Raw genomic sequence first — 23,952 nt, forward strand, 5'->3', positions numbered from 1 at the left:
ATCAGGCAGAGTCAGAGTTGAATCTCAAATCTCAAGATATTTTCAGAACAGTGAAAATGTGCATAAAACGGAGTAAGGGCAAATTTGAGTTTCCCTTATTTCCCCCTTAGCTGCAGAATCGGTAGGTGTGAATGTGAAGCCAACTTCCTTCTGTGAGTATTTGTTGGTGAGATTCGCGTGACTCTGGTTAAATATCGCTGCTCCTCAGATACGTGGACAATAAGCTGATTTAACTCTTCGTCCATTACAACATGGACTAACAGACAACTGCTAATGTTGAGAATAGTCAACGATGGTTGTGATCGTCCCTTTGAATGAAGATCCTGACGTTAGCATCGCTTAGAACTGTGCTAAGCTACATAAGGTGAAGAACACTGTTGATCGCGTCTGGTGAAGGACTCGTTTTCTCTCGGGCTGAATCCAACTGGTCTTTCTAAAGGTATGTCGGGGTTCTAACATGTCAGCCAAGGTTTAGGTCCTCCGCAGTCCCAGCAGCTCACTGACGGCCTCAGACATCCAGTGGAGCATTCCCTCCAGGCTCAGAGACCCAGCAGCACCGACCATGTCAGCGCAGCCCTGGGCCGGGGCTCCCGGCTGCTGCGCCCCCAGTCCGGAGGCCTTTCCGCCGGCTCCCCGGGGGGTCGTCAACCCCCTGAGCCTGGAGAAGCTGTCCTGTGCTTCTTTTCTGAGCGCGGGTCAAGTGATGCAGCCGGACCCCATCTCCTACGTGACCCTCCAGGAGCAGCGGTGCGTCCTGAGCTGGTTCCAGGGTTGGACCAGCCCCCAGAAGGAGCGGTTCTTGCAGGACCTGCTCGGTAAGGCTGTGCCCGGGAAGGTGTGCACCCTCCTGGACTCGCTCAGCACTCTTCAGGTACGTCCCTCTCAGTGTGAACTACATTACAAGCAGTACAGAGACTTTATAATCAGGCTACGAAAATATTGGATTTAAAATCTCTCTGCTTACCACCACTGAAAAATATCAACGGGATATGGTTTTGAAATTGGTAAAGAAACATGATTAAACTTTCAGGTATTTCACTGATATTTGGAACTCTGTAGACAAAGAATTAAGGAACACCACATTTGTATCTCCTCCAATTCAAATTTTCTTTTACTCATTTATTTGCTTGATTTTTGTGCTTTCCATGTGTTATGTGCCTTTGTTTGTGTCTGTCTCTGCTGGTTCTTCTGTATTTTTATAAATATGTTTATTTGTTATTTGTATGATTTTTACCAGCAACCTGCCAGGGACTGCAGATGAAATCAAACCTATATGCCTAAATCTGGCACATTTTCATGTCGGACTTGAGAACACATGGTTCATCTGCTTTGTCCCTAGTAAACATCCACATATTTTATTGTAATTTGTGACATTTATCAAATGCTCTCTTTTTTTCTACAAGGTTAACGACAAACTACCAAACATCTTTGAATGCCAGCTGCGCCTGTGGACACAGTGGTTCGAGTCTTGGGGAGAAGAGGAGAGGAATCACTTCCTGCACATTCTGGAGGAAAGAGATCCAGTGTTTGTTTCCCACTTTTACAGCAGTGTGGCTGGTACAGCAGGAAGAGACTGAGCGATGTCCATACTGTGACAGAAATCAAGTGAAGTTTGAAAAACAAAACGTGTTACAGAAGTAACGTGTGGTGGGCAGAGTGTATTAAATCTGAGCTATTTTGATTTTTTTTTCCAAACAAATGTTGGATTAGACTTATTTTTGAAGGTGAACCATTTCATATAAGGATCAGGAATTATAATTCAAAGCAGTTCTCAGTTCGTCAGCACCTATTTTACTTGCAAACCAAAAATTGTTTATTCATTTCAGAACTTTCTGTGTAATAGGTGATGTGCTGACATTTATTGACCAATTGGTGGTAATTTGAAGTAAGCAGATTTCACATCTGGATATAAGAACATCAAATTTACAATTGTACAATTTTCTTCCTGTACCAATTGCTTGAAACCCCTACAATGACTTGAACAAGAGACCGAACATTTTCTTTTTTACACATAAAATCAAATAAATTGCATTGTTGTATATTTGAAGTGTTTTATTGTCTGAAATATTCAACAGCATTTATAAGTATGTGAACTATTCTGCATTCACAGGGATTATTTTGTAGCTTACTGAGGTAATTATAAATGTGATACTGTACATGGATAAAACTTAAATCACCACCTCCCTATTTTATCCAGTCAGTAGATCCAGGGGTTAGTAGAACAATCGGAGTACGTCTTTCAATGTCCTCGATACAGAAATTGATGAATGGATGGATTTTGTCAGTAAACCTTTGACTTTGAAATGAGTATATATGAGACCTGGCACCAGCATTGTAAAAAGAGACCTGTCCCTTTTTATAATCCAGCAGAATACCCAGTGTCAGAAGCTGCGCCTGCACTGGAAGTACAACAGGTCTATTATCAATAGCTCTGTAATGGCCCTGTTTGTTTTTAACTATAGTCCAATAGCCGTTTGTTGGACTGAATGTAATCGACCCCCTCCTTGGAGCAGTTTCACTGGCCATCCCAATGTGGTAACAAGACTTCCCAGCAACAGACACCTCCCAGTAATGTCTTCCACTTGAGAACCCGGACTCGCCCAGGATGGCAAGGACCACATCAAAGCGGCCTGGGTGGTCCTGGACGTTTTGTATTTCTTCAGTAGTGGACATCTCAGTATTATCTGCAGACAGAACTATTCTTGGGTTTGCTGTGTTCGGATCAAAAGTACCCTTCCCTGGTGACAGAAAAAAACAAAAGACCATGTGAATCTTAATATCAGATGTAGAAAGGAGGTTAACATTAGAGAAATTAAATCAGCAGTCATCAGATTTATGTCAATGTAGAGCCCAAACTATCAAATGTCAGCCAAGCCCCCAAAACACTGGACACTACATTGCCCAGAATGCAAAGGGATGGCCTTTTTGAGCTTGGTAAAACTCCAAATTATACAAAGCCCACACCTTAGATTGTAAGGCAGGTTCTTTGTTTACAAGACTAGGTCCAAACCATAGACTGTTCATAAAAATGCACCTCGGCTCCAGGCCGGGAAAGTGAAGCCAATATGTAAGCGTCTGAAACCTGTATTCTCTCTAATGACCAGCAGAGTTTCAAGTCTTCATCGATACAGCATAATGTTCCTTTAGTAAATTATGGTGCAATTCATAGTAAAACAGAAGATAAAGCGTGGTTTGCATTGGGGCATGGATACCATGCGATAGACAGATAGTGCCAACCAATAGGTTAGGCTAAATATGGTTAGGTTTTGTTTCATAAAGCCATGATGGCGTCAGACAAAATGCCAAACTCGAAGCCTCAAAACAGCAGTTCACAAACCAATTGGTGACGTTGTGTTGGGTGGCCACTTGGATCATAGTATATAGCTGGACTGTGTGAGGTCATAAGTGCAGAATATTGTCCCAGGTAGCCCTGGCAAGTACACTGAATGTGGAAGGTTGGTAGGGACTGTAAAGTTAATCAGTGCGCGGTTGTATATTTTTATCACAGAGGATTTAAATGAAATATGAATGTTAAATAAATGACATGAACTCATGTGTTTGACTCACTGGTATTGATCGTCCTTTCGTCCACTTCACTGAGCTGGTTTTGAAGACCTGGGTAAAGAGAAAAAACTGAGTAAAGCAGCAATTCTTTGTGGGTGTATTCAACCGAATATTTAGAATGAATATTTACCTTGCACAATCTCCGCAATTCTGTTATTCTCGTTTTCCAGGTCTAGCATTGAAACAGAAGTGAAGAGATATATGTTTTATAAATAACCACTGGACTAACTACTAACTTCCCTCTGTTACACTGAATGAATTGACGTTTTGTGTGTATGCGCATATTCAGAGGGTAGAACATACTGCCGTATTTGTCCTGCAGTCTGTTATTCTGTGTGGCCTTCTCTTCTAGCTCCTGTTGCAGCCGGTTCAGCATGGCGTCCTTCGCAGGCAGTTGCTGCTGCAGGTCTTCAACCTTCTGCTGGGACTGTTGCAGTCGGTCCTCTAAGACTGTTGGTTAAAAAACTACATCAAACAGCAAACTGGATCTCAAGAGTTCCGGACAGCACAGTGAAACCTGCTGCTTTAAGTTAACTTTTAACTTTGCAAATCCTGAATGAATTTGCTTACTCTGGTTTTCCTGCTGGTGCAGTCTGTTAGACTGCCTCGCCTGTTCCTCCGACTCCTGCTGCAGCTGTTTGAGACGATCTATATCCTGCTGGCACACCTGCAGTTGTGTCTGTCGCTCTGTTGGATCGAATATTCACTTCAACAACGACTCAAAACGACGGATGGGATCCTAAGGACAGATACATATTGAGGCTCTCACCTTCACAGAGGGTGTTCTGATCGTTGCAGCTCATCTTCAGTTCTTTTAACGTTTGTTTTAAGTCTGAAAGATGGAGGGTGATGAAAAAGAGACACATATCAAACAGCAACTAAAGTAACAAATGTAAAGGACAAAGGCAACATCTTGATGAATGCACTTAATCCCTTTCTTGCTGAGTTTTAGATGAGAAGATAAACACCCGTCTGATACGGTAAATACGAAGATGCTGCTGTTTAGCTCAGTTTTATATAAGTACTAAGGTAAGAGTGGTGAGCAGCTAGAGTGGATCTGCCCAAAGTGACATAATCCACCAACCATCACCTCTACACACGAGTGATTAACTAGCATATCTAATTTGCTTAATCCATACAGAAAACATAACTGTATGTCTCCACAAACCAGTCAAGTTGCAGGAAATATGATCACAATCAGTTTGATTTAGGCTCACTTCACCCTAAAAGTCACTTCAAACGCTATTGTGTGCCAGATGTGGTGAAATTCCCTCCGGGCTGTGCTAATATATTTTGTTTGAATGGATGACCCGAAAACATGTTGCTTCCAACCACGGCTGTCGCGAGCGCAGAGCGATGAAAAACAACATGTGTAACATAGATCTGAACAAAAGGCAAATTTCCCAAAACAAAAGAGATATTGAATGCATTACTCACCTCTGTTTGAGTTTTCCAGTTTTTTATTCTCTCTTTGTTGTGTTTGAAGTTGTTTTTCCAATACTGTGAAATATGACAAAAAAATAAGCAGAATGGCAAGAAAAACCATGAAGATTCCAGATAGAAGAGGAAGGTTGCCGGATGTTTGTCAAAGAAAACATACAGAAGATTCAGTCATTAGGTGTTGGTCTTATATGAATACATTTATGTATAACAGCCATTCTAGCAATGTCAATTCTGTGACGACAACAGAAGCCCATCATAGGGAAATAAAAGATGGACAAACCATTTATATTTTTTTCAGCAGCTTTTGATGCTTGTTTCTGAGCCATTGTCAGCTGTTCCCTCAGATCAATGATATCCATCACTAGCAGAGACACAGACACAATGTTATTTTGTGCTTAAGGGAAACAAACAACACGACTAGAAACATTCACGACTGAGAAGCTGTCATACTCGATTGAAAATTCTTTGCGTCTGCATCCTTGAGTCGAAGTTCGCTGTCTTGCAGTTGTCTCTTTGTCAAACTCAGTCTCTCTTGAAGCTCTGAAAATGAAACACAAAATCATATAATCGAACAATTTGCCTGCATTTGTTTTTGACATGTTACAATGTAACTGTAAAATTTGATTGCTTACCTGAAAAGTTCTCAGCATTTTGGTCTTTGAGTTTTGATATTTCATCTTCCAGTGGTTTGACTTTTTGTTGAAGTTCCTTAATTTGAGCAGCTTTACAAAAAAAATAAAAGCTTGTTTCAGCATTCTGCAGGTAATTAATCAGTCCCCTATTAATTTGTTTCCAACCACAACTGATCAAAACACTCACACAGATTAGAAAAGTTCAGATCCCTGGAGTCCAGCAAAAGAGTCTTTTCTGCTATCTGACTTCTGATGTCCTCCAATTCGTTCTCCAGATCTTGAAGAGAGAAAATTAGATTTTTATCAATTTCCTCAAATTGTAGGAGAAAGAGTACGGAATGAATGTGAGGATTTCCTGCAGCTTCCCACCTTTAATTTTCTTTAACTGAGCTTCTGACTGACTCTTTTCTTGTTTCTTCAGTCGTGCTACTTCCTCTTGAAGAGTCAAAACCTTAAAGACTAAAGGAAGACCGTTTGAATTAGAAAAATTCACCATATACAAAAGACCAGGATCAGCAATGGCAGCACCATTATTTCACTCACGCAGTTGGGTATTTTCATTGTTTTCATCTTGAATTCCTTCGATCAGATCATTCAACTGGTCCTGGAGTGCTTTAGACAAGAAAAATGAATTGTGTTTATTTTCTTAATTCCTTTCCTTCTTAATGGCCGTAGGCCTGGAGTTCTTATGGAGAAGTGTTTCTGTCACTCACCACTAATTTTACTGTAATCTGTGTTGTTTGCTGCCACGTTCACTAACTTTGCTATCTCTGTTTGTATTGAGATAATATGTAGAACTGAAAGACAAGAGGCAACATTAATCCAACATTAAATGATAACCCTATTCTTGCATGTTAAATTTCCTAAATTGACCATATCTACAGTTAAAAAAAAATGTTTGCTGCTTTTATTAGGTGGTTAATCTTTGCAAACATGAATGATCAATCAATATGTTATGTCCCACTCACATCTTTGGGGTTGAGCGCTTCTTGCTTTCAGCTCCTCGGTTTTTTCGGCCAACGTCTTGTTCTTTTCCTTTATTTGTTTTTGAAGCTCTGCAGAGGAAAGACAATAAAATATTTAAATTTCAACTTCTGCTCCACTTGCTTCAATATTATCCTTTTTAATTATTTTACCTGTTACTAGCAGCAGTCATCATTTTCAACATATATATTCATATTTTACTGTGACAGTGCCTTATTGTGTGCATTAAATTTGAATAATTAAAATGACAAAGACACCAACCTTGTATCTTGGCTTCAGAATCAGTGTTTTGGAGTTGTCTCTTTAACTCCTCCTGTTGCATGGTTATTGTAGAAACTTGAAGAGCTGAAAGCACCATGTTAAAGAACTGTTTAACTCAGGGACTGTGGAAACTAAAATGTTTCAAGTTTTTCCTCATCTTTAAAACTTGTCATGTACAGCAACCAACTGTGTTCATATCAATCCATTATCTACACCGCTCACAGACCAAGATCTGTTTTTTGACAAATATTTTCCACGTGACCAAGCTACTAGATGTGAAAAAAAAATGAATTGTTAAGGGCTTGGTAAATACTACTGTAATTTTGTAATGCAAAGCAAAGACAGTATGATTATTTGTGAACAGAGAGCAAATGTGTAGTTGCATCTGAGAAAATCAGTCATGCTTGAGTTTGTCAATGTTTTAATGTCTTCATAGGAATCAGACTAATGTATTCTCACCACCTATAACCTGTAAAATCAACTGGACCTCCACTCACACGTGACTGAGCAAAACAGCAACACAGTTCCATTTCTTACCAAGTGAAGTGACGCTGTCCGATTCAGAATGCAGTTTCCTCAGCTTCTCATCCAGATCAGTCTGCAGCTCTACAGAAACACATTAAGACAGGGGTCTTCAACGTTTTTCAGGCCAAGGACCCCCAAACTGGTGGAGAGATGGAGCAGGGACCCCCTTCTATATATATGGTATACAATTGTGTTTTTTATTAAACTGGGCCTAGTGCCATGTATAAACATAGCTACCCTGTTATTGTGCATTCAATACTAAGCCATTCAAATAGTACACGGGTTCATATATTCATGTTTTTAATTTAAACATGTGCAAGGTACAGGGTGGCCATGCCACTTCCATTTACAAACATACATCTTGCATACAACACTGAGCTAATAAAGTTATTCACAGATTAATGTTTTTATTTTAAACATACATGTAGAAGAGACAGTGAATCCTCAAACCATCTGTGGATGACACATATACTCCCACATTAGTGAGATGCCGGACCCTGAAGGGTAGCACACACCTTATGTAACCTTGGACAGATGGAGGTTGTCAGGCAGAGGTTCAAAACAGCCTCACAATATGTTGGATGCATGTTAATGTGTATTTAAAGACATTTACATTTGCGGGAAAAAATTGGTTTCAAAAATAAATAAAAATTATAAAAAATATAAAAAATTGTTTTATCAACCAAGCATTTCGCGACCCCCCTGCAGTACCTCCCCGAACCCTCTAGGGGTCGCGGATCCCCTGTTGAAGACCTCTGCATTAAGACAACTGACAGAACTCCAAAAGAAGATGTTGGGGATAAAAGCTAGTTGACGTAGGATGACGACAAAACATTTACATTCTGATGAGTGTGAATCATTTATTACCTCTGCAAGGAGGTTAGATCTTCAATGTTTTTAATCTGACTGTAAGTAGGATTCTGCGAAAACTACTGAACCAATTTTACTGACACTTGGTTGAAGATTGGGGCAAAAAGAAAAGTAATTAACCTGGAAGCAGATTTGATTAAGGGGAATGATGCAGCGTTTTTTTTTTTTTTTTTTAACTATCTTTAACATTGCATGGTATCCACTCTGTAAGTGTCCTAATACAGTGGTTGCCAAGTTACGTTTCTTTATCTACATGTCATCGCTGCAGTTTTGCTGTTACTATAATTTCAGCAAGATTTTCCGTCTCAGCAATTCTCCAGGGTAGCACTCTCTTCTTGTTATTCACTACGTTTTAAGCCACAATCACAAAATAATGAGCAATTCACTGCCTATACTAAAACCCAGTTCATAAGACAGCATCTAGATGATATTGTCGAATACCTGTACATCCTGCAACAGAGTCCTAAAGGACCCGTTTTTCAGTCAGTGTGGAGCAAGAAGGACACAAAGTCAACAGGTTCCACTCACCTTGAATTTTCTTCCCAAAGCTGGAACACTGTGCCGTCGTCTGGTTCAGTTCATTCTGCAGAGCTATAGTTCAAAATAGCATTCATTTTTAAATCAATGGTCTTTTTTTTACTTGTTGTTGTAGAAACGTACATTTAAAGTAAAAGTCCCTTCAAACGCTACTGTGTGCCAGATGTGGTGAAATTCCCTCCGGGCTGTGCTTATATATTTTGTTTGAATGGATGACCCGAAAACATGTTGCTTCCAACCACGGCTGTCGCGAGCACAGAGCGATGAAAAACAACATGTGTAACATAGATCTGAACAAAAGGCAAATTTCCCAAAACTAAGGAGATATTGAGTGCATTACTCACCTCTGTTTGAGTTTTCCAGTTTTTTATTCTCTCTTTGTTGTGTTTGAAGTTGTTTTTCCAATACTGAGAAAGATGACAAAAAAATAAGCACAATGGCAAGAAAAACCATGAAGATTCCAGATAGAAGAGGAAGGTTGCCGGATGTTGTCAAAGAAAACATTCAGAAGATTCAGTCATTAGGTGTTGGTCTTATATGAATACATTTATGTATAACAGCCATTCTAGCAATGTCAATTCTGTGACGACAACAGAAGCCCATCATAGGGAAATAACAGATGGACAAACCATTAATATTTTTTCCAGCAGCTTTTGATGCTTGTTTCTGAGCCTTTGTCAGCTGTTCCCTCAGATCAATGATATCCATCACTAGCAGAGACACAGACACAATGTTATTTTGTGCTTAAAGGAAACAAACAACACGACTAGAAACATTCACGACTGAGAAACTGTCATACTCGATTGAAAATTCTTTGCGTCTGCATCCTTGAGTCGAAGTTCGCTGTCTTGCAGTTGTCTCTTTGTCAAACTCAGTCTCTCTTGAAGCTCTGAAAATGAAACACAAAATCATATAATCGAACAATTTGCCTGCATTTGTTTTTGACATGTTACAATGTAACTGTAAAATTTGATTGCTTACCTGAAAAGTTCTCAGCATTTTGGTCTTTGAGTTTTGATATTTCATCTTCCAGTGGTTTGACTTTTTGTTGAAGTTCCTTAATTTGAGCAGCTTTACAAAAAAAATAAAAGCTTGTTTCAGCATTCTGCAGGTAATTAATCAGTCCCCTATTAATTCGTTTCCAACCACAACTGATCAAAACACTCACACAGATTAGAAAAGTTCAGATCCCTGGAGTCCAGCAAAAGAGTCTTTTCTGCTATCTGACTTCTGATGTCCTCCAATTCGTTCTCCAGATCTTGAAGAGAGAAAATTAGATTTTTATCAATTTCCTCAAATTGTAGGAGAAAGAGTACGGAATGAATGTGAGGATTTCCTGCAGCTTCCCACCTTTAATTTTCTTTAACTGAGCTTCTGACTGACTCTTTTCTTGTTTCTTCAGTCGTGCTACTTCCTCTTGAAGAGTCAAAACCTTAAAGACTAAAGGAAGACCGTTTGAATTAGAAAAATTCACCATATACAAAAGACCAGGATCAGCAATGGCAGCACCATTATTTCACTCACGCAGTTGGGTATTTTCATTGTTTTCATCTTGAATTCCTTCGATCAGATCATTCAACTGGTCCTGGAGTGCTTTAGACAAGAAAAATGAATTGTGTTTATTTTCTTAATTCCTTTCCTTCTTAATGGCCGTAGGCCTGGAGTTCTTATGGAGAAGTGTTTCTGTCACTCACCTCTAATTTTACTGTAATCTGTGTTGTTTGCTGCCACGTTCACTAACTTTGCTATCTCTGTTTGTATTGAGATAATATGTAGAACTGAAAGACAAGAGGCAACATTAATCCAACATTAAATGATAACCCTATTCTTGCATGTTAAATTTCCTAAATTGACCATATCTACAGTTAAAAAAAAATGTTTGCTGCTTTTATTAGGTGGTTAATCTTTGCAAACATGAATGATCAATCAATATGTTATGTCCCACTCACATCTTTGGGGTTGAGCGCTTCTTGCTTTCAGCTCCTCGGTTTTTTCGGCCAACGTCTTGTTCTTTTCCTTTATTTGTTTTTGAAGCTCTGCAGAGGAAAGACAATAAAATATTTAAATTTCAACTTCTGCTCCACTTGCTTCAATATTATCCTTTTTAATTATTTTACCTGTTACTAGCAGCACAGTCATCATTTTCAACATATATATTCATATTTTACTGTGACAGTGCCTTATTGTGTGCATTAAATTTGAATAATTAAAATGACAAAGACACCAACCTTGTATCTTGGCTTCAGAATCAGTGTTTTGGAGTTGTCTCTTTAACTCCTCCTGTTGCATGGTTATTGTAGAAACTTGAAGAGCTGAAAGCACCATGTCAAAGAACTGTTTAACTCAGGGACTGTGGAAACTAAAATGTTTCAAGTTTTTCCTCATCTTTAAAACTTGTCATGTACAGCAACCAACTGTGTTCATATCAATCCATTATCTACACCGCTCACAGACCAAGATCTGTTTTTTGACAAATATTTTCCACGTGACCAAGCTACTAGATGTGAAAAAAAAATGAATTGTTAAGGGCTTGGTAAATACTACTGTAATTTTGTAATGCAAAGCAAAGACAGTATGATTATTTGTGAACAGAGAGCAAATGTGTAGTTGCATCTGAGAAAATCAGTCATGCTTGAGTTTGTCAATGTTTTAATGTCTTCATAGGAATCAGACTAATGTATTCTCACCACCTATAACCTGTAAAATCAACTGGACCTCCACTCACATGTGACTGAGCAAAACAGCAACACAGTTCCATTTCTTACCAAGTGAAGTGACGCTGTCCGATTCAGACTGCAGTTTCCTCAGCTTCTCATCCAGATCAGTCTGCAGCTCTACAGAAACACATTAAGACAGGGGTCTTCAACGTTTTTCAGGCCAAGGACCCCCAAACTGGTGGAGAGATGGAGCAGGGACCCCCTTCTATATATATGGTATACAATTGTGTTTTTTATTAAACTGGGCCTAGTGCCATGTATAAACATAGCTACCCTGTTATTGTGCATTCAATACTAAGCCATTCAAATAGTACACGGGTTCATATATTCATGTTTTTAATTTAAACATGTGCAAGGTACAGGGTGGCCATGCCACTTCCATTTACAAACATACATCTTGCATACAACACTGAGCTATTAAAGTTATTCACAGATTAATGTTTTTATTTTAAACATACATGTAGAAGAGACAGTGAATCCTCAAACCATCTGTGGATGACACATATACTCCCACATTAGTGAGATGCCGGACCCTGAAGGGTAGCACACACCTTATGTAACCTTGGACAGATGGAGGTTGTCAGGCAGAGGTTCAAAACAGCCTCACAATATGTTGGATGCATGTTAATGTGTATTTAAAGACATTTACATTTGCGGGAAAAAATTGGTTTCAAAAATAAATAAAAATTATAAAAAATATAAAAAATTGTTTTATCAACCAAGCATTTCGCGACCCCCCTGCAGTACCTCCCCGAACCCCCTAGGGGTCGCGGATCCCCTGTTGAAGACCTCTGCATTAAGACAACTGACAGAACTCCAAAAGAAGATGTTGGGGATAAAAGCTAGTTGACGTAGGATGACGACAAAACATTTACATTCTGATGAGTGTGAATCATTTATTACCTTTGCAAGGAGGTTAGATCTTCAATGTTTTTAATCTGACTGTAAGTAGGATTCTGCGAAAACTACTGAACCAATTTTACTGACACTTGGTTGAAGATTGGGGCAAAAAGAAAAGTAATTAACCTGGAAGCAGATTTGATTAAGGGGAATGATGCAGCGTTTTTTTTTTTTTTTTTTAACTATCTTTAACATTGCATGGTATCCACTCTGTAAGTGTCCTAATACAGTGGTTGCCAAGTTACGTTTCTTTATCTACATGTCATCGCTGCAGTTTTGCTGTTACTATAATTTCAGCAAGATTTTCCGTCTCAGCAATTCTCCAGGGTAGCACTCTCTTCTTGTTATTCACTACGTTTTAAGCCACAATCACAAAATAATGAGCAATTCACTGCCTATACTAAAACCCAGTTCATAAGACAGCATCTAGATGATATTGTCGAATACCTGTACATCCTGCAACAGAGTCCTAAAGGACCCGTTTTTCAGTCAGTGTGGAGCAAGAAGGACACAAAGTCAACAGGTTCCACTCACCTTGAATTTTCTTCCCAAAGCTGGAACACTGTGCCGTCGTCTGGTTCAGTTCATTCTGCAGAGCTATAGTTCAAAATAGCATTCATTTTTAAATCAATGGTCTTTTTTTTACTTGTTGTTGTAGAAACGTACATTTAAAGTAAAAGTCCCTTCAAACGCTACTGTGTGCCAGATGTGGTGAAATTCCATCCGGGCTGTGCTTATATATTTTGTTTGAATGGATGACCCGAAAACATGTTGCTTCCAACCACGGCTGTCGCGAGCACAGAGCGATGAAAAACAACATGTGTAACATAGATCTGAACAAAAGGCAAATTTCCCAAAACTAAGGAGATATTGAGTGCATTACTCACCTCTGTTTGAGTTTTCCAGTTTTTTATTCTCTCTTTGTTGTGTTTGAAGTTGTTTTTCCAATACTGAGAAAGATGACAAAAAAATAAGCACAATGGCAAGAAAAACCATGAAGATTCCAGATAGAAGAGGAAGGTTGCCGGATGTTGTCAAAGAAAACATTCAGAAGATTCAGTCATTAGGTGTTGGTCTTATATGAATACATTTATGTATAACAGCCATTCTAGCAATGTCAATTCTGTGACGACAACAGAAGCCCATCATAGGGAAATAACAGATGGACAAACCATTAATATTTTTTCCAGCAGCTTTTGATGCTTGTTTCTGAGCCTTTGTCAGCTGTTCCCTCAGATCAATGATATCCATCACTAGCAGAGACACAGACACAATGTTATTTTGTGCTTAAAGGAAACAAACAACACGACTAGAAACATTCACGACTGAGAAACTGTCATACTCGATTGAAAATTCTTTGCGTCTGCATCCTTGAGTCGAAGTTCGCTGTCTTGCAGTTGTCTCTTTGTCAAACTCAGTCTCTCTTGAAGCTCTGAAAATGAAACACAAAATCATATAATCGAACAATTTGCCTGCATTTGTTTTTGACATGTTACAATGTAACTGTAAAATTTGATTGCTTACCTGAAAAGTTCTCAGCATTTTGGTCTTTGAGTTTTGATATTTCATCTTCTAGTGGTTTGACTTTTTGTTGAAGTTCCATAATTTGAACAGCTTTACAAAAAAAAATAAAAGCTTGTTTCAGCATTCTGCAGGTAATTAATCAGTCCCCTATTAATTCGTTTCCAACCACAACTGATCAAAACACTCACACAGATTAGAAAAGTTCAGATCCCTGGAGTCCAGCAAAAGAGTCTTTTCTGCTATCTGACTTCTGATGTCCTCCAATTCGTTCTCCAGATCTTGAAGAGAGAAAATTAGATTTTTATCAATTTCCTCAAATTGTAGGAAAAAGTGTACGGAATGAATGTGAGGATTTCCTGCAGCTTCCCACCTTTAATTTTCTTTAACTGAGCTTCTGACTGACTCTTTTCTTGTTTCTTCAGTCGTGCTACTTCCTCTTGAAGAGTCAAAACCTTAAAGACTAAAGGAAGACCGTTTGAATTAGAAAAATTCACCATATACAAAAGACCAGGATCAGCAATGGCAGCACCATTATTTCACTCACGCAGTTGGGTATTTTCATTGTTTTCATCTTGAATTCCTTCGATCAGATCATTCAACTGGTCCTGGAGTGCTTTAGACAAGAAAAATGAATTGTGTTTATTTTCTTAATTCCTTTCCTTCTTAATGGCCGTAGGCCTGGAGTTCTTATGGAGAAGTGTTTCTGTCACTCACCTCTAATTTTACTGTAATCTGTGTTGTTTGCTGCCACGTTCACTAACTTTGCTATCTCTGTTTGTATTGAGATAATATGTAGAACTGAAAGACAAGAGGCAACATTAATCCAACATTAAATGATAACCCTATTCTTGCATGTTAAATTTCCTAAATTGACCATATCTACAGTTAAACAAAAATGTTTGCTGCTTTTATTAGGTGGTTAATCTTTGCAAACATGAATGATCAATCAATATGTCATGTCCCACTCACATCTTTGGGGTTGAGCGCTTCTTGCTTTCAGCTCCTCGTTTTTTTCGGCCAACGTCTTGTTCTTTTCCTTTATTTGTTTTTGAAGCTCTGCAGAGGAAAGACAATAAAATATTTAAATTTCAACTTCTGCTCCACTTGCTTCAATATTATCCTTTTTAATTATTTTACCTGTTACTAGCAGCACAGTCATCATTTTCAACATATATATTCATATTTTACTGTGACAGTGCCTTATTGTGTGCATTAAATTTGAATAATTAAAATGACAAAGACACCAACCTTGTATCTTGGCTTCAGAATCAGTGTTTTGGAGTTGTCTCTTTAACTCCTCCTGTTGCATGGTTATTGTAGAAACTTGAAGAGCTGAAAGCACCATGTTAAAGAACTGTTTAACTCAGGGACTGTGGAAACTAAAATGTTTCAAGTTTTTCCTCGTCTTTAAAACTTGTCATGCAGAGCAACCAACTGTGTTCATATCAATCCATTATCTACACCGCTCACAGACCAAGATCTGTTTTTTGAAAAATATTTTCCACGTGACCAAACTACTAGATGTGAAAAAAAAATGAATTGTTAAGGGCTTGGTAAATACTACTGTAATTTTGTAATGCAAAGCAAAGACAGTATGATTATTTGTGAACAGAGAGCAAATGTGTAGTTGCATCTGAGAAAATCAGTCATGCTTGAGTTTGTCAATGTTTTAATGTCTTCATAGGAATCAGACTAATGTATTCTCACCACCTATAACCTGTAAAATCAACTGGACCTCCACTCACACGTGACTGAGCAAAACAGCAACACAGTTCCATTTCTTACCAAGTGAAGTGACGCTGTCCGATTCAGAATGCAGTTTCCTCAGCTTCTCATCCAGATCAGTCTGCAGCTCTACAGAAACACATTAAGACAGGGGTCTTCAACGTTTTTCAGGCCAAGGACCCCCAAACTGGTGGAGAGATGGAGCAGGGACCCCCTTCTATATATATGGTATACAATTGTGTTTTTTATTAAACTGGGCCTAGTGCCATGTATAAACATAGCTACCCTGTTATTGTGCATTCAATACTAAGCCATTCAAATAGTACACGGGTTCATATATTCATGTTTTTAATTTAAACATGTGCAAGGTACAGGGTGGCCATCCCACTGCCATTTACAAACATACATCTTGCATACAACACTGAGCTATTAAAGTTATTCACAGATTAATGTTTTTATTTTAAACATACATGTAGAAGAGACAGTGAATCCTCAAACCATCTGTGGATGACACATATACTCCCACATTAGTGAGATGCCGGACCCTGAAGGGTAGCACACACCTTATGTAACCTTGGACAGATGGAGGTTGTCAGGCAGAGGTTCAAAACAGCCTCACAATATGTTGGATGCATGTTAATGTGTATTTAAAGACATTTACATTTGCGGGAAAAAATTGGTTTCAAAAATAAATAAAAATTATAAAAAATATAAAAAATGGTTTTATCAACCAAACATTTCGCGACTCCCCTGCAGTACCTCCCCGGACCCCCTAGGGGTCGCGGACCCCCTGTTGAAGACCTCTGCATTAAGACAACTGACAGAACTCCAAAAGAAGATGTTGGGGTAAAAGCTAGTTGACATAGGATGACGACTAAACACTTACATTCTGATGAGTGTGAATCATTAATTACCTATGCAAGGAGGTTATATCTTCAATGTTTTTAATCTGACTGTAAGTAGGATTCTGCGAAAACTACTGAACTGATTTTACTGACACTTGGTTGAAGATTGGGGCAAAAAGAAAAGTAATTAACCTGGAAGCAGATTTGATTAAGGGGAATGATGCAGCGTTTTTTTTTTTTTTTTTAACTTTCTTTAACATGGCAGGGTATCCACTCTGTAAGTGTCCTAATACAGTGGTTGCCAAGTTACGTTTTTTTATCTACATGTCATCGCTGCAGTTTTGCTGTTACTATCATTTCAGCAAGATTTTCCGTCTCAGCAATTCTCCAGGGTAGCACTCTCTTCTTGTTATTCACTACGTTTTAAGCCACAATCACAAAATAATGAGCAATTCACTGCCTATACTACAACCCAGTTCATAAGACAGCATCTAGATGATATTGTCGAATACCTATACATCCTGCAACAGAGTCCTAAAGGACCCGTTTTTCAGTCAGTGTGGAGCAAGAAGGACACAAAGTCAACAGGTTCCCCTCACCTTGAATTTTCTTCCCAAAGCTGGAACACTGTGCCGTCGTCTGGTTCAGTTCATTCTGCAGAGCTATAGTTCAAAATAGCATTCATGTTTAAATCAATGGTCTTTTTTTACTTCTTGTTGTAGAAACGTACATTTAAAGTGTGGTGAACGCACCTGTAATCTCAACCTGATCACGAAAGTGTTCCTCTTCTTTTATCTTCAGTTGCTTCATTAGCTCTAGAAAAGGAAACGTATGCTTCAGCTTCAGAAGAGGTTGCAGTTTAGTCAAAGACATTTGAGTCACCCACTAGTAATTGTTGCAGAAGTTGTTATGCCCCCGCTTTGCGTTTCTTGTTGTAGTTTTCTGAGGCGGTTGGTGAGATCCGTACAGCACAATGAAACCTGCTGCTTTAAGTTAAATTTTAACTTTGCACATGCTGAAGGAATTAGCTTTTTCTGTGCACAGAGGCAAACTTACTCAGATTTTCTTGCTGCAGTCTGTTAGACTGCCTCGCCTGTTCCTCCGACTCCTGCTGCAGCTGTTTGAGGCGGGCATCCCGCTCTTGCAGCTGTTGCTCCAGACGATCCATATCCTGCTGGCACACCTGCAGTTGTATCTGTGGCTCTGTTGGAACGAATATTCACCTCAACAACGACTCAAAACGACAGATGGGATCCTAAGGACAGATACATATTGAGGCTCTCACCTTCACAGAGGGTGTTCTGATCGTTGCAGCTCATCTTCAGTTCTTTTAACGTTTGTTTTAAGTCTGAAAGATGGAGGGTGATGAAAAAGAGACAAATATCAAACAGAAACTAAAGTAACAAATGTAAAGGACAAAGGCAACGTCTTGATGAATGCACTTAATCCCTTTCTTGCTGAGATTTAGATGAGAAGATAAACACCCGTCTGATACAGTAAATACGAAGATGCTGCTGTTTAGCTCAGTTTTATATAAATAGTAAGGTAAGCGTGGGAAGCAGCTAGAGTGGATCTGCCCAAAGTGACATAATCCACCAACCATCACCTCTACACACGAGTGATTAACATTTCATATCTAGTTTGCTTAATCCATACAGAAAACATAACTGTATGTCTCCACAAACCAGTCAAGTTGCAGGAAATATGATCACAATCAGTTTGATTTAGGCTCACTTCACCCTAAAAGTCCCTTCAAACGCTACTGTGTGGCAGATGTGGTGAAATTCCCTCCGGGCTGTGCTTATATATTTTGTTTGAATGGATGACCCGAAAACATGTTGCTTCCAACCACGGCTGTCGCGAGCGCAGAGCGATGAAAAACAACATGTGTAACATAGATCTGAACAAAAGGCAAATTTCCCAAAACAAAGGAGATATTGAATGCATTACTCACCTCTGTTTGACTTTTCCAGTTTTTTATTCTCTCTTTGTTGTGTTTGAAGTTGTTGTTCCAATACTGAGAAAGATGACAATGGCAAGAAAAACCATGAAGATTCCAGATAGAAGGGGAAGGTTGCCGGATGTTTGTTTAAGAATACATACAGATGATTCAGTCATTAGATGTTGGTCTTATCTGAATACACAGTGGTGTTTCTTCATAAGGGACACGTGGGGTACTGCCCCACCAGATGGCACTGTTGTGCAGAAAGCTCAATACATCTGTACTTTGTCGCAAAATATATTTTATTTTATTTTATATGCAAAGTAGCATGAATGTGTGTGTGAATAAACTTGACTAACAAGCATTATAGTCTCATTTTGGAGTGATTTGATTCGTGTGTGTTTCTGTCTGTGTGCTTCCTATGTGAAAAGCTGCTCTCTTGCCGTCCCTCTCTGCTCTGGGGGCAACGGCGCAAGCTTAAGACTGTTGCCATGGAAACACCAATGAGCGTGAACCACACAGGCCAACGTTTACATTGGGAGATGGGACACTTTCAGATGTGCCCCACAAAATCTGCCTAGCAACTCGACTCGAATAATGCGAAACGCGACTCCAGCTCCTGGCCTGTTGCCTGCTCTGCTTCACCTGAGCTAACAGGCTAACAGGCTATCCCCCGTCAGTGAACGCGACCTGAGTCCCTGGAGGGGTTTCACTCACGTATCGGATGGTTAACACGGGTTGATGTTCTGCTTGTTCTCCTGACAGAGAAGCTAAACATGTCTGCGCTCCCGTTTCTGTGGTAAGTCAAGTTTAGTATTGTATTTATCTGTTAGTAGTGATTCGCAGGTACCTGTACCTGGCTTAGCTACGCTATCCTGCAGGCATGATAGTTGCAGTAATCGCAATGCTAACGGAAGCGTACGGGAGTATTACTGACACACACCGACATGAACCGGTATGAGCCGGTCCCCCCTGCCGAGAGAAGTGTTAGTTTATGAGGATGAATCTGAGACGGGAGACTGTGTGTGTCGGGAGAATAAGCTCCTCCACGTAAGACATCTAATGTTATGTGAAGTTTTTTAACTGGCCGAACCATTTGACTTGACAATGTTACACAGATTCTTATTCTGCAGAAACCGATTTACTGTGATCAACTGAAACGTGAGTATTTAAAGTCACATCTGCATTTTAAGAGCAGCTGTTTAAAGTAGAATGACATCTCCTGAAGCTCTTTATTCAGAGTATTGATGTTGATGTGTTGTAACGTGTTACAGTGAAAACTAAACTTGTCTGCTACATTCAGTTTTTTAACATCGTTAATCTTACCCATCACCTATTTCCTAAACTACATGGATTTCTGCTCCCTGCTGGCACTCAAAATGCAGCCCCTCGTATATCTTACTGGTCTATATAGGCCTACTGCTTAAAATAATCAGCTACCTCTGTTTTTCCTACGGTGACATGACGTCATACAAAATTGCCCAACCAGATATTTCAGGCTAAAATTGCCACTGTGAATACATGTTTGTATAACAGCCATTCTAGCAATGCAAATTGTGTGACCACAACAGAAGCCCATCATAGGAAAATAACAGATGGACAAACCATTTATATTTTGTCCAGCAGCTTTTGATGCTTGTTTCTGAGCCTTTGTCAGCTGTTCCCTCAGATCAATGATATCCATCACTAGCAGAGACACAGACACAATGTTATTTTGTGCTTAAAGGAAACAAACAAAACGACTAGAAACATTCACGACTGAGAAGCTGTCATACTCGATTGAAAATTCTTTGCGTCTGCATCCTTGAGTCGAAGTTCGCTGTCTTGCAGTTGTCTCTTTGTCAAACTCAGTCTCTCTTGAAGCTCTGAAAATGAAACACAAAATCATATAACCGAACAATTTGCCTGCATTTGTTTTGGACATGATACAATGTATCTATAAGATTTGATTACTTACCTGCAAAGTTCTCAGCTTGTTGCTCTTTGAGGTCTGATATTTCATCTTCCAGTGGTTTGATTTTTTGGTGAAGTTCCATAATTTGAGCCGCTTTACAAAAAATAAAAGCTTGTTTCAGCATTCTGCAGGTAATTAATCAGTCTCGTCCTTGTTCTATTTGTTTCTAACCAAAACGGATCAAAACACTCACACAGATTAGAAAAGTTCAGATCCCTGGAGTCCAGCAAAAGAGTCTTTTCTGCTATCTGACTTCTGATGTCCTCCAATTCGTTCTCCAGATCTTGAAGAGAGAAAATTTGATTTTTATCAATTTCCTCAAATTGTAGGAAAAAGTGTACGGAATGAATGTGAGGATTTCCTGCAGCTTCCCACCTTTAATTTTCTTTAACTGAGCTTCTGACTGACTCTTTTCTTGTTTCTTCAGCCGTGCTACTTCCTCTTGAAGAGTCAAGACCTTAAAGACTAAAGGAAGACCGTTTGAATTAGAAAAATTCACCATATAAAAAAGACCAGGATCAGCAATGGCAGCACCATTTCACTCACGCAGTTGGGTATTTTCATCGTTTTCATCTTGAATTCCTTCGATCAGTTCATTCAAATAGTCCTGGAGTGCTTTAGACAAGAAAAAGGAATTGTGTTTATTTTCTTAATTGATTTCCTTCTTAATGGCCGTAGGCCTGGAGTTCTTATGGAGAAGTGTTTCTGTCACTCACCTCTAATTTTAGTGTAATCTGTGTTGTTTGCTGCCACGTTCACTAACTTTGCTATCTTTGTTTGTATTGAGATAATATGTAGAACTGAAAGATAAGAGGCAACATTAATCCAAAATTAAATGATAACCTTATTCTTGCACTTTAAATTTCCTAAATTGACCATATCTACAGTTAAACAAAAATGTTTGCTGCTTTTATTAGGTGGTTAATCTTTGCAAACATGAATGATCAATCAATATGTTATGTCCCACTCACATCTTTGGGGTTGAGCGCTTCTTGCTTTCAGCTCCTCGGTTTTTTCGGCCAACTTGTTGTTTATTTCCTCTATTCGTTTCTGAAGCTCTGCAGAGGAAAGACAATAAAATATTTACATTTCAACTTTCAACTACCTTTAATATGATACTTTTTACCTGTTACTAGCAGCACAGTCATAATTTTCAACATATATATTCTTTATTTACTGTGACAGTGCCATCATTTCTGCATTCATTGACCTGAATAATTAAAATGACAAAGACACCAACCTTGTATCTTGGCTTCAGAATCAGTGTTTTGGAGTTGTCTCTTTAACTCCTCCTGTTGCATGGTTATTGTAGAAACTTGAAGAGCTGAAAGCACCATGTTAAAGAACTGTTTAACTCAGGGACTGTGGACACTAAAATGTTTCAAGTTTTTCCTCATCTTTAAAACTTGTCATGTACAGCAACCAACTGTGTTCATATCAATCCATTATCTACACAGCTCACAGACTAAGATCTGTTTTTTGACAAATATTTTCCACATAACCAAGCTACAAGATGTGAAAAAAAAAATGAATTGTTAAGGGCTTGGTAAATACTACTGTAATTTTGTAATGCAAAGCAAAGACAGTATGATTATTTGTGAACAGAGAGCCAATGTGTAGTTGCATCTGAGAAAATCCGTCATGCTTGAGTTTGTCCATGTTTAAATGTCTTCATAGGAATCAGACTAATGTATTCTCACCACCTATAACCTGTAAAATCAACTGGACCTCCACTCACACGTGACTGAGCAAAACAGCAACACAGTTCCATTTCTTACCAAGTGAAGTGACGCTGTCCGATTCAGACTGAAGTTTCCTCAGCTTCTCATCCAGATCAGTCTGCAGCTCTACAGAAACACATTAAGACAGGGGTCTTCAACGTTTTTCAGGCCAAGGACCCCCAAACTGGTGGAGAGATGGAGCAGGGACCCCCTACTATATATATGGTATACAATTGTGTTTTATATTAAACTGGGCCTAGTGGCATGTATAAACATAGCTACCCCGTTATTGTGCATTCAATACTAAGCCATTCAAATAGTACACGGGTTCATATATTCATGTTTTTAATTTAAGCATGTGCAAGGTACAGGGTGGCCATCCCACTGCCATTTACAAACATACATCTTGCATACAACACTGAGCTATTATAGTTATTCACAGATTAATGTTTTTATTTTAAACATATGTGTAGAAGAGACAGTGAATCCTCAAACCATCTGTGGATGGCACATATACTCCCACATTAGTGAGATGTCGGACCCTGAAGGGTAGCACACACCTTATGTAACCTTGGACAGATGGAGGTTGTCAGGCAGAGGTTCAAAACAGCCTCACAATATGTTGAATGCATGTTAATGTGTATTTAAAGACATTTACATTTGCGAAATGTAAAAATTATAAAAAATATTAAAAATGGTTTTATCAACCAAACATTTCGCAGTACCTCCGCGGACCCCTAGGGGTCGCGAATCCCCTGTTGAAGACCTCTGCATTAAGACAACTGACAGAACTCCAAAAGAAGATGTTGGGGTAAAAGCTAGTTGACATAGGATGACGACAAAACACTTACATTCTGATGAGTTTGAATCATTTATTACCTCTGCAAGGAGGTTATATTTTCAATGTTTTTAATCTGACTGTAAGTAGGATTCTGCGAAAACTACTGAACCGATTTTACTGACACTTGGTTGAAGATTGGGGCAAAAAGAAAAGTAATTAACATGGAAGCAGATTTGATTAAGGGGGATGATGCAGCATTTTTTTTTTTTTTTACTTTTTTTAACATGGCAGGGTATCCTAATACAGTGGTTGCCAAGTTACGTTTCTTTATCTACATGTCATCGCTGCAGTTTTGCTGTTACTATAATTTCAGCAAGATTTTCCGTCTCAGCAATTCTCCAGGGTAGCACTCTCTTCTTGTTATTCACTACGTTTTAAGCCACAATCACAAAATAATGAGCAATTCACTGTCTATACTACAACCCAGTTCATAAGACAGCATCTAGATGATATTGTCGAATACTTGTACATCCTGCAACAGAGTCCGTGTCAGTCAGTGTGGAGCAAGAAGGACACAAAGTCAACAGGTTTCTCTCACCTTGAATTTTCTTCCCAAAGCTGGAACACTGTGCCGTCGTCTGGTTCAGTTCATTCTGCAGAGCTATTGTTCAAAATAGATTTCATATTTAAATCAATGGTCTTTTCTACTTCTTGTTGTAGAAACGTTCATATAAAGTGTGGTGAAAGCACCTGTAATCTCAACCTGATCCCGAAAGTGCTCCTCTTCTTTTATCTTCAGTTGTTTCATTAGCTCTAGAAAAGGGAACGTATTCTTCAGCTTCAGAAGAGGTTGCAGTTTAGTCAAAGAGAATTGAGTCACCCACTAGTAATTGTTGCAGAAGTTGTTATGCCCCCGCCTCGTGTTTCTTGTTGTAGTTTTCTGAGGCGGTTGGTGAGATCAGTGATGGTCACAACTGAGGAACAGACAGATAAAATGTTGATTTCCTCAGTCATGGATGGAAACACC

General features: G+C 38.9%; 2 protein-coding genes across 3 annotated transcripts in view; one reads left to right on the plus strand and one right to left on the minus strand.

The window, feature by feature from the left end:
* The first annotated feature begins 167 nt into the window (after window positions 1–167).
* On the plus strand, window positions 168–2,047 carry c13h14orf119 (chromosome 13 C14orf119 homolog). Its single transcript, XM_061085164.1, has 2 exons — window positions 168–871; window positions 1,404–2,047. Exons 1-2 carry the CDS (start codon window positions 563–565, stop codon window positions 1,575–1,577), a joined length of 483 nt encoding a protein of 160 aa, XP_060941147.1. The 5' UTR covers window positions 168–562; the 3' UTR covers window positions 1,578–2,047.
* The window catches only part of si:ch211-14a17.10 (centromere-associated protein E), a 28,314-nt gene continuing 6,393 nt past the window's right edge, over window positions 2,032–23,952 (minus strand). The window contains exons 26-84 of one of the 2 annotated variants that reach the window (XM_061085162.1): window positions 23,810–23,899; window positions 23,676–23,738; window positions 23,524–23,586; window positions 22,202–22,270; window positions 21,664–21,747; window positions 21,395–21,481; window positions 21,140–21,223; window positions 20,970–21,038; window positions 20,799–20,888; window positions 20,617–20,706; window positions 20,427–20,516; window positions 20,245–20,334; window positions 20,075–20,155; window positions 18,482–18,544; window positions 17,813–17,875; window positions 17,584–17,730; window positions 17,280–17,342; window positions 17,127–17,189; window positions 15,743–15,811; window positions 15,206–15,289; window positions 14,927–15,013; window positions 14,672–14,755; window positions 14,502–14,570; window positions 14,328–14,417; window positions 14,146–14,235; window positions 13,958–14,047; window positions 13,776–13,865; window positions 13,606–13,686; window positions 13,321–13,383; window positions 12,968–13,030; window positions 11,582–11,650; window positions 11,045–11,128; window positions 10,766–10,852; window positions 10,511–10,594; window positions 10,341–10,409; window positions 10,167–10,256; window positions 9,985–10,074; window positions 9,798–9,887; window positions 9,616–9,705; window positions 9,446–9,526; window positions 9,161–9,223; window positions 8,808–8,870; window positions 7,422–7,490; window positions 6,885–6,968; window positions 6,608–6,694; window positions 6,353–6,436; window positions 6,183–6,251; window positions 6,009–6,098; window positions 5,827–5,916; window positions 5,640–5,729; window positions 5,458–5,547; window positions 5,288–5,368; window positions 5,002–5,064; window positions 4,334–4,396; window positions 4,135–4,251; window positions 3,868–4,014; window positions 3,695–3,736; window positions 3,568–3,615; window positions 2,032–2,738 (exon numbers count right to left, since the gene is read on the minus strand). In XM_061085162.1, coding sequence (XP_060941145.1) covers window positions 2,185–2,738; window positions 3,568–3,615; window positions 3,695–3,736; window positions 3,868–4,014; window positions 4,135–4,251; window positions 4,334–4,396; window positions 5,002–5,064; window positions 5,288–5,368; window positions 5,458–5,547; window positions 5,640–5,729; window positions 5,827–5,916; window positions 6,009–6,098; window positions 6,183–6,251; window positions 6,353–6,436; window positions 6,608–6,694; window positions 6,885–6,968; window positions 7,422–7,490; window positions 8,808–8,870; window positions 9,161–9,223; window positions 9,446–9,526; window positions 9,616–9,705; window positions 9,798–9,887; window positions 9,985–10,074; window positions 10,167–10,256; window positions 10,341–10,409; window positions 10,511–10,594; window positions 10,766–10,852; window positions 11,045–11,128; window positions 11,582–11,650; window positions 12,968–13,030; window positions 13,321–13,383; window positions 13,606–13,686; window positions 13,776–13,865; window positions 13,958–14,047; window positions 14,146–14,235; window positions 14,328–14,417; window positions 14,502–14,570; window positions 14,672–14,755; window positions 14,927–15,013; window positions 15,206–15,289; window positions 15,743–15,811; window positions 17,127–17,189; window positions 17,280–17,342; window positions 17,584–17,730; window positions 17,813–17,875; window positions 18,482–18,544; window positions 20,075–20,155; window positions 20,245–20,334; window positions 20,427–20,516; window positions 20,617–20,706; window positions 20,799–20,888; window positions 20,970–21,038; window positions 21,140–21,223; window positions 21,395–21,481; window positions 21,664–21,747; window positions 22,202–22,270; window positions 23,524–23,586; window positions 23,676–23,738; window positions 23,810–23,899 — 5,237 coding nt within the window. In that variant the 3' untranslated portion in view covers window positions 2,032–2,184. The remainder of the gene's footprint in view (window positions 2,739–3,567; window positions 3,616–3,694; window positions 3,737–3,867; window positions 4,015–4,134; window positions 4,252–4,333; window positions 4,397–5,001; window positions 5,065–5,287; window positions 5,369–5,457; window positions 5,548–5,639; window positions 5,730–5,826; window positions 5,917–6,008; window positions 6,099–6,182; window positions 6,252–6,352; window positions 6,437–6,607; window positions 6,695–6,884; window positions 6,969–7,421; window positions 7,491–8,807; window positions 8,871–9,160; window positions 9,224–9,445; window positions 9,527–9,615; window positions 9,706–9,797; window positions 9,888–9,984; window positions 10,075–10,166; window positions 10,257–10,340; window positions 10,410–10,510; window positions 10,595–10,765; window positions 10,853–11,044; window positions 11,129–11,581; window positions 11,651–12,967; window positions 13,031–13,320; window positions 13,384–13,605; window positions 13,687–13,775; window positions 13,866–13,957; window positions 14,048–14,145; window positions 14,236–14,327; window positions 14,418–14,501; window positions 14,571–14,671; window positions 14,756–14,926; window positions 15,014–15,205; window positions 15,290–15,742; window positions 15,812–17,126; window positions 17,190–17,279; window positions 17,343–17,583; window positions 17,731–17,812; window positions 17,876–18,481; window positions 18,545–20,074; window positions 20,156–20,244; window positions 20,335–20,426; window positions 20,517–20,616; window positions 20,707–20,798; window positions 20,889–20,969; window positions 21,039–21,139; window positions 21,224–21,394; window positions 21,482–21,663; window positions 21,748–22,201; window positions 22,271–23,523; window positions 23,587–23,675; window positions 23,739–23,809; window positions 23,900–23,952) is intronic. The other variant, XM_061085163.1, reaches the window with a different exon arrangement.

The sequence above is a fragment of the Limanda limanda genome, chromosome 13 (assembly GCF_963576545.1).
Source record: "Limanda limanda chromosome 13, fLimLim1.1, whole genome shotgun sequence".
NCBI lineage: Eukaryota > Metazoa > Chordata > Actinopteri > Pleuronectiformes > Pleuronectidae > Limanda > Limanda limanda.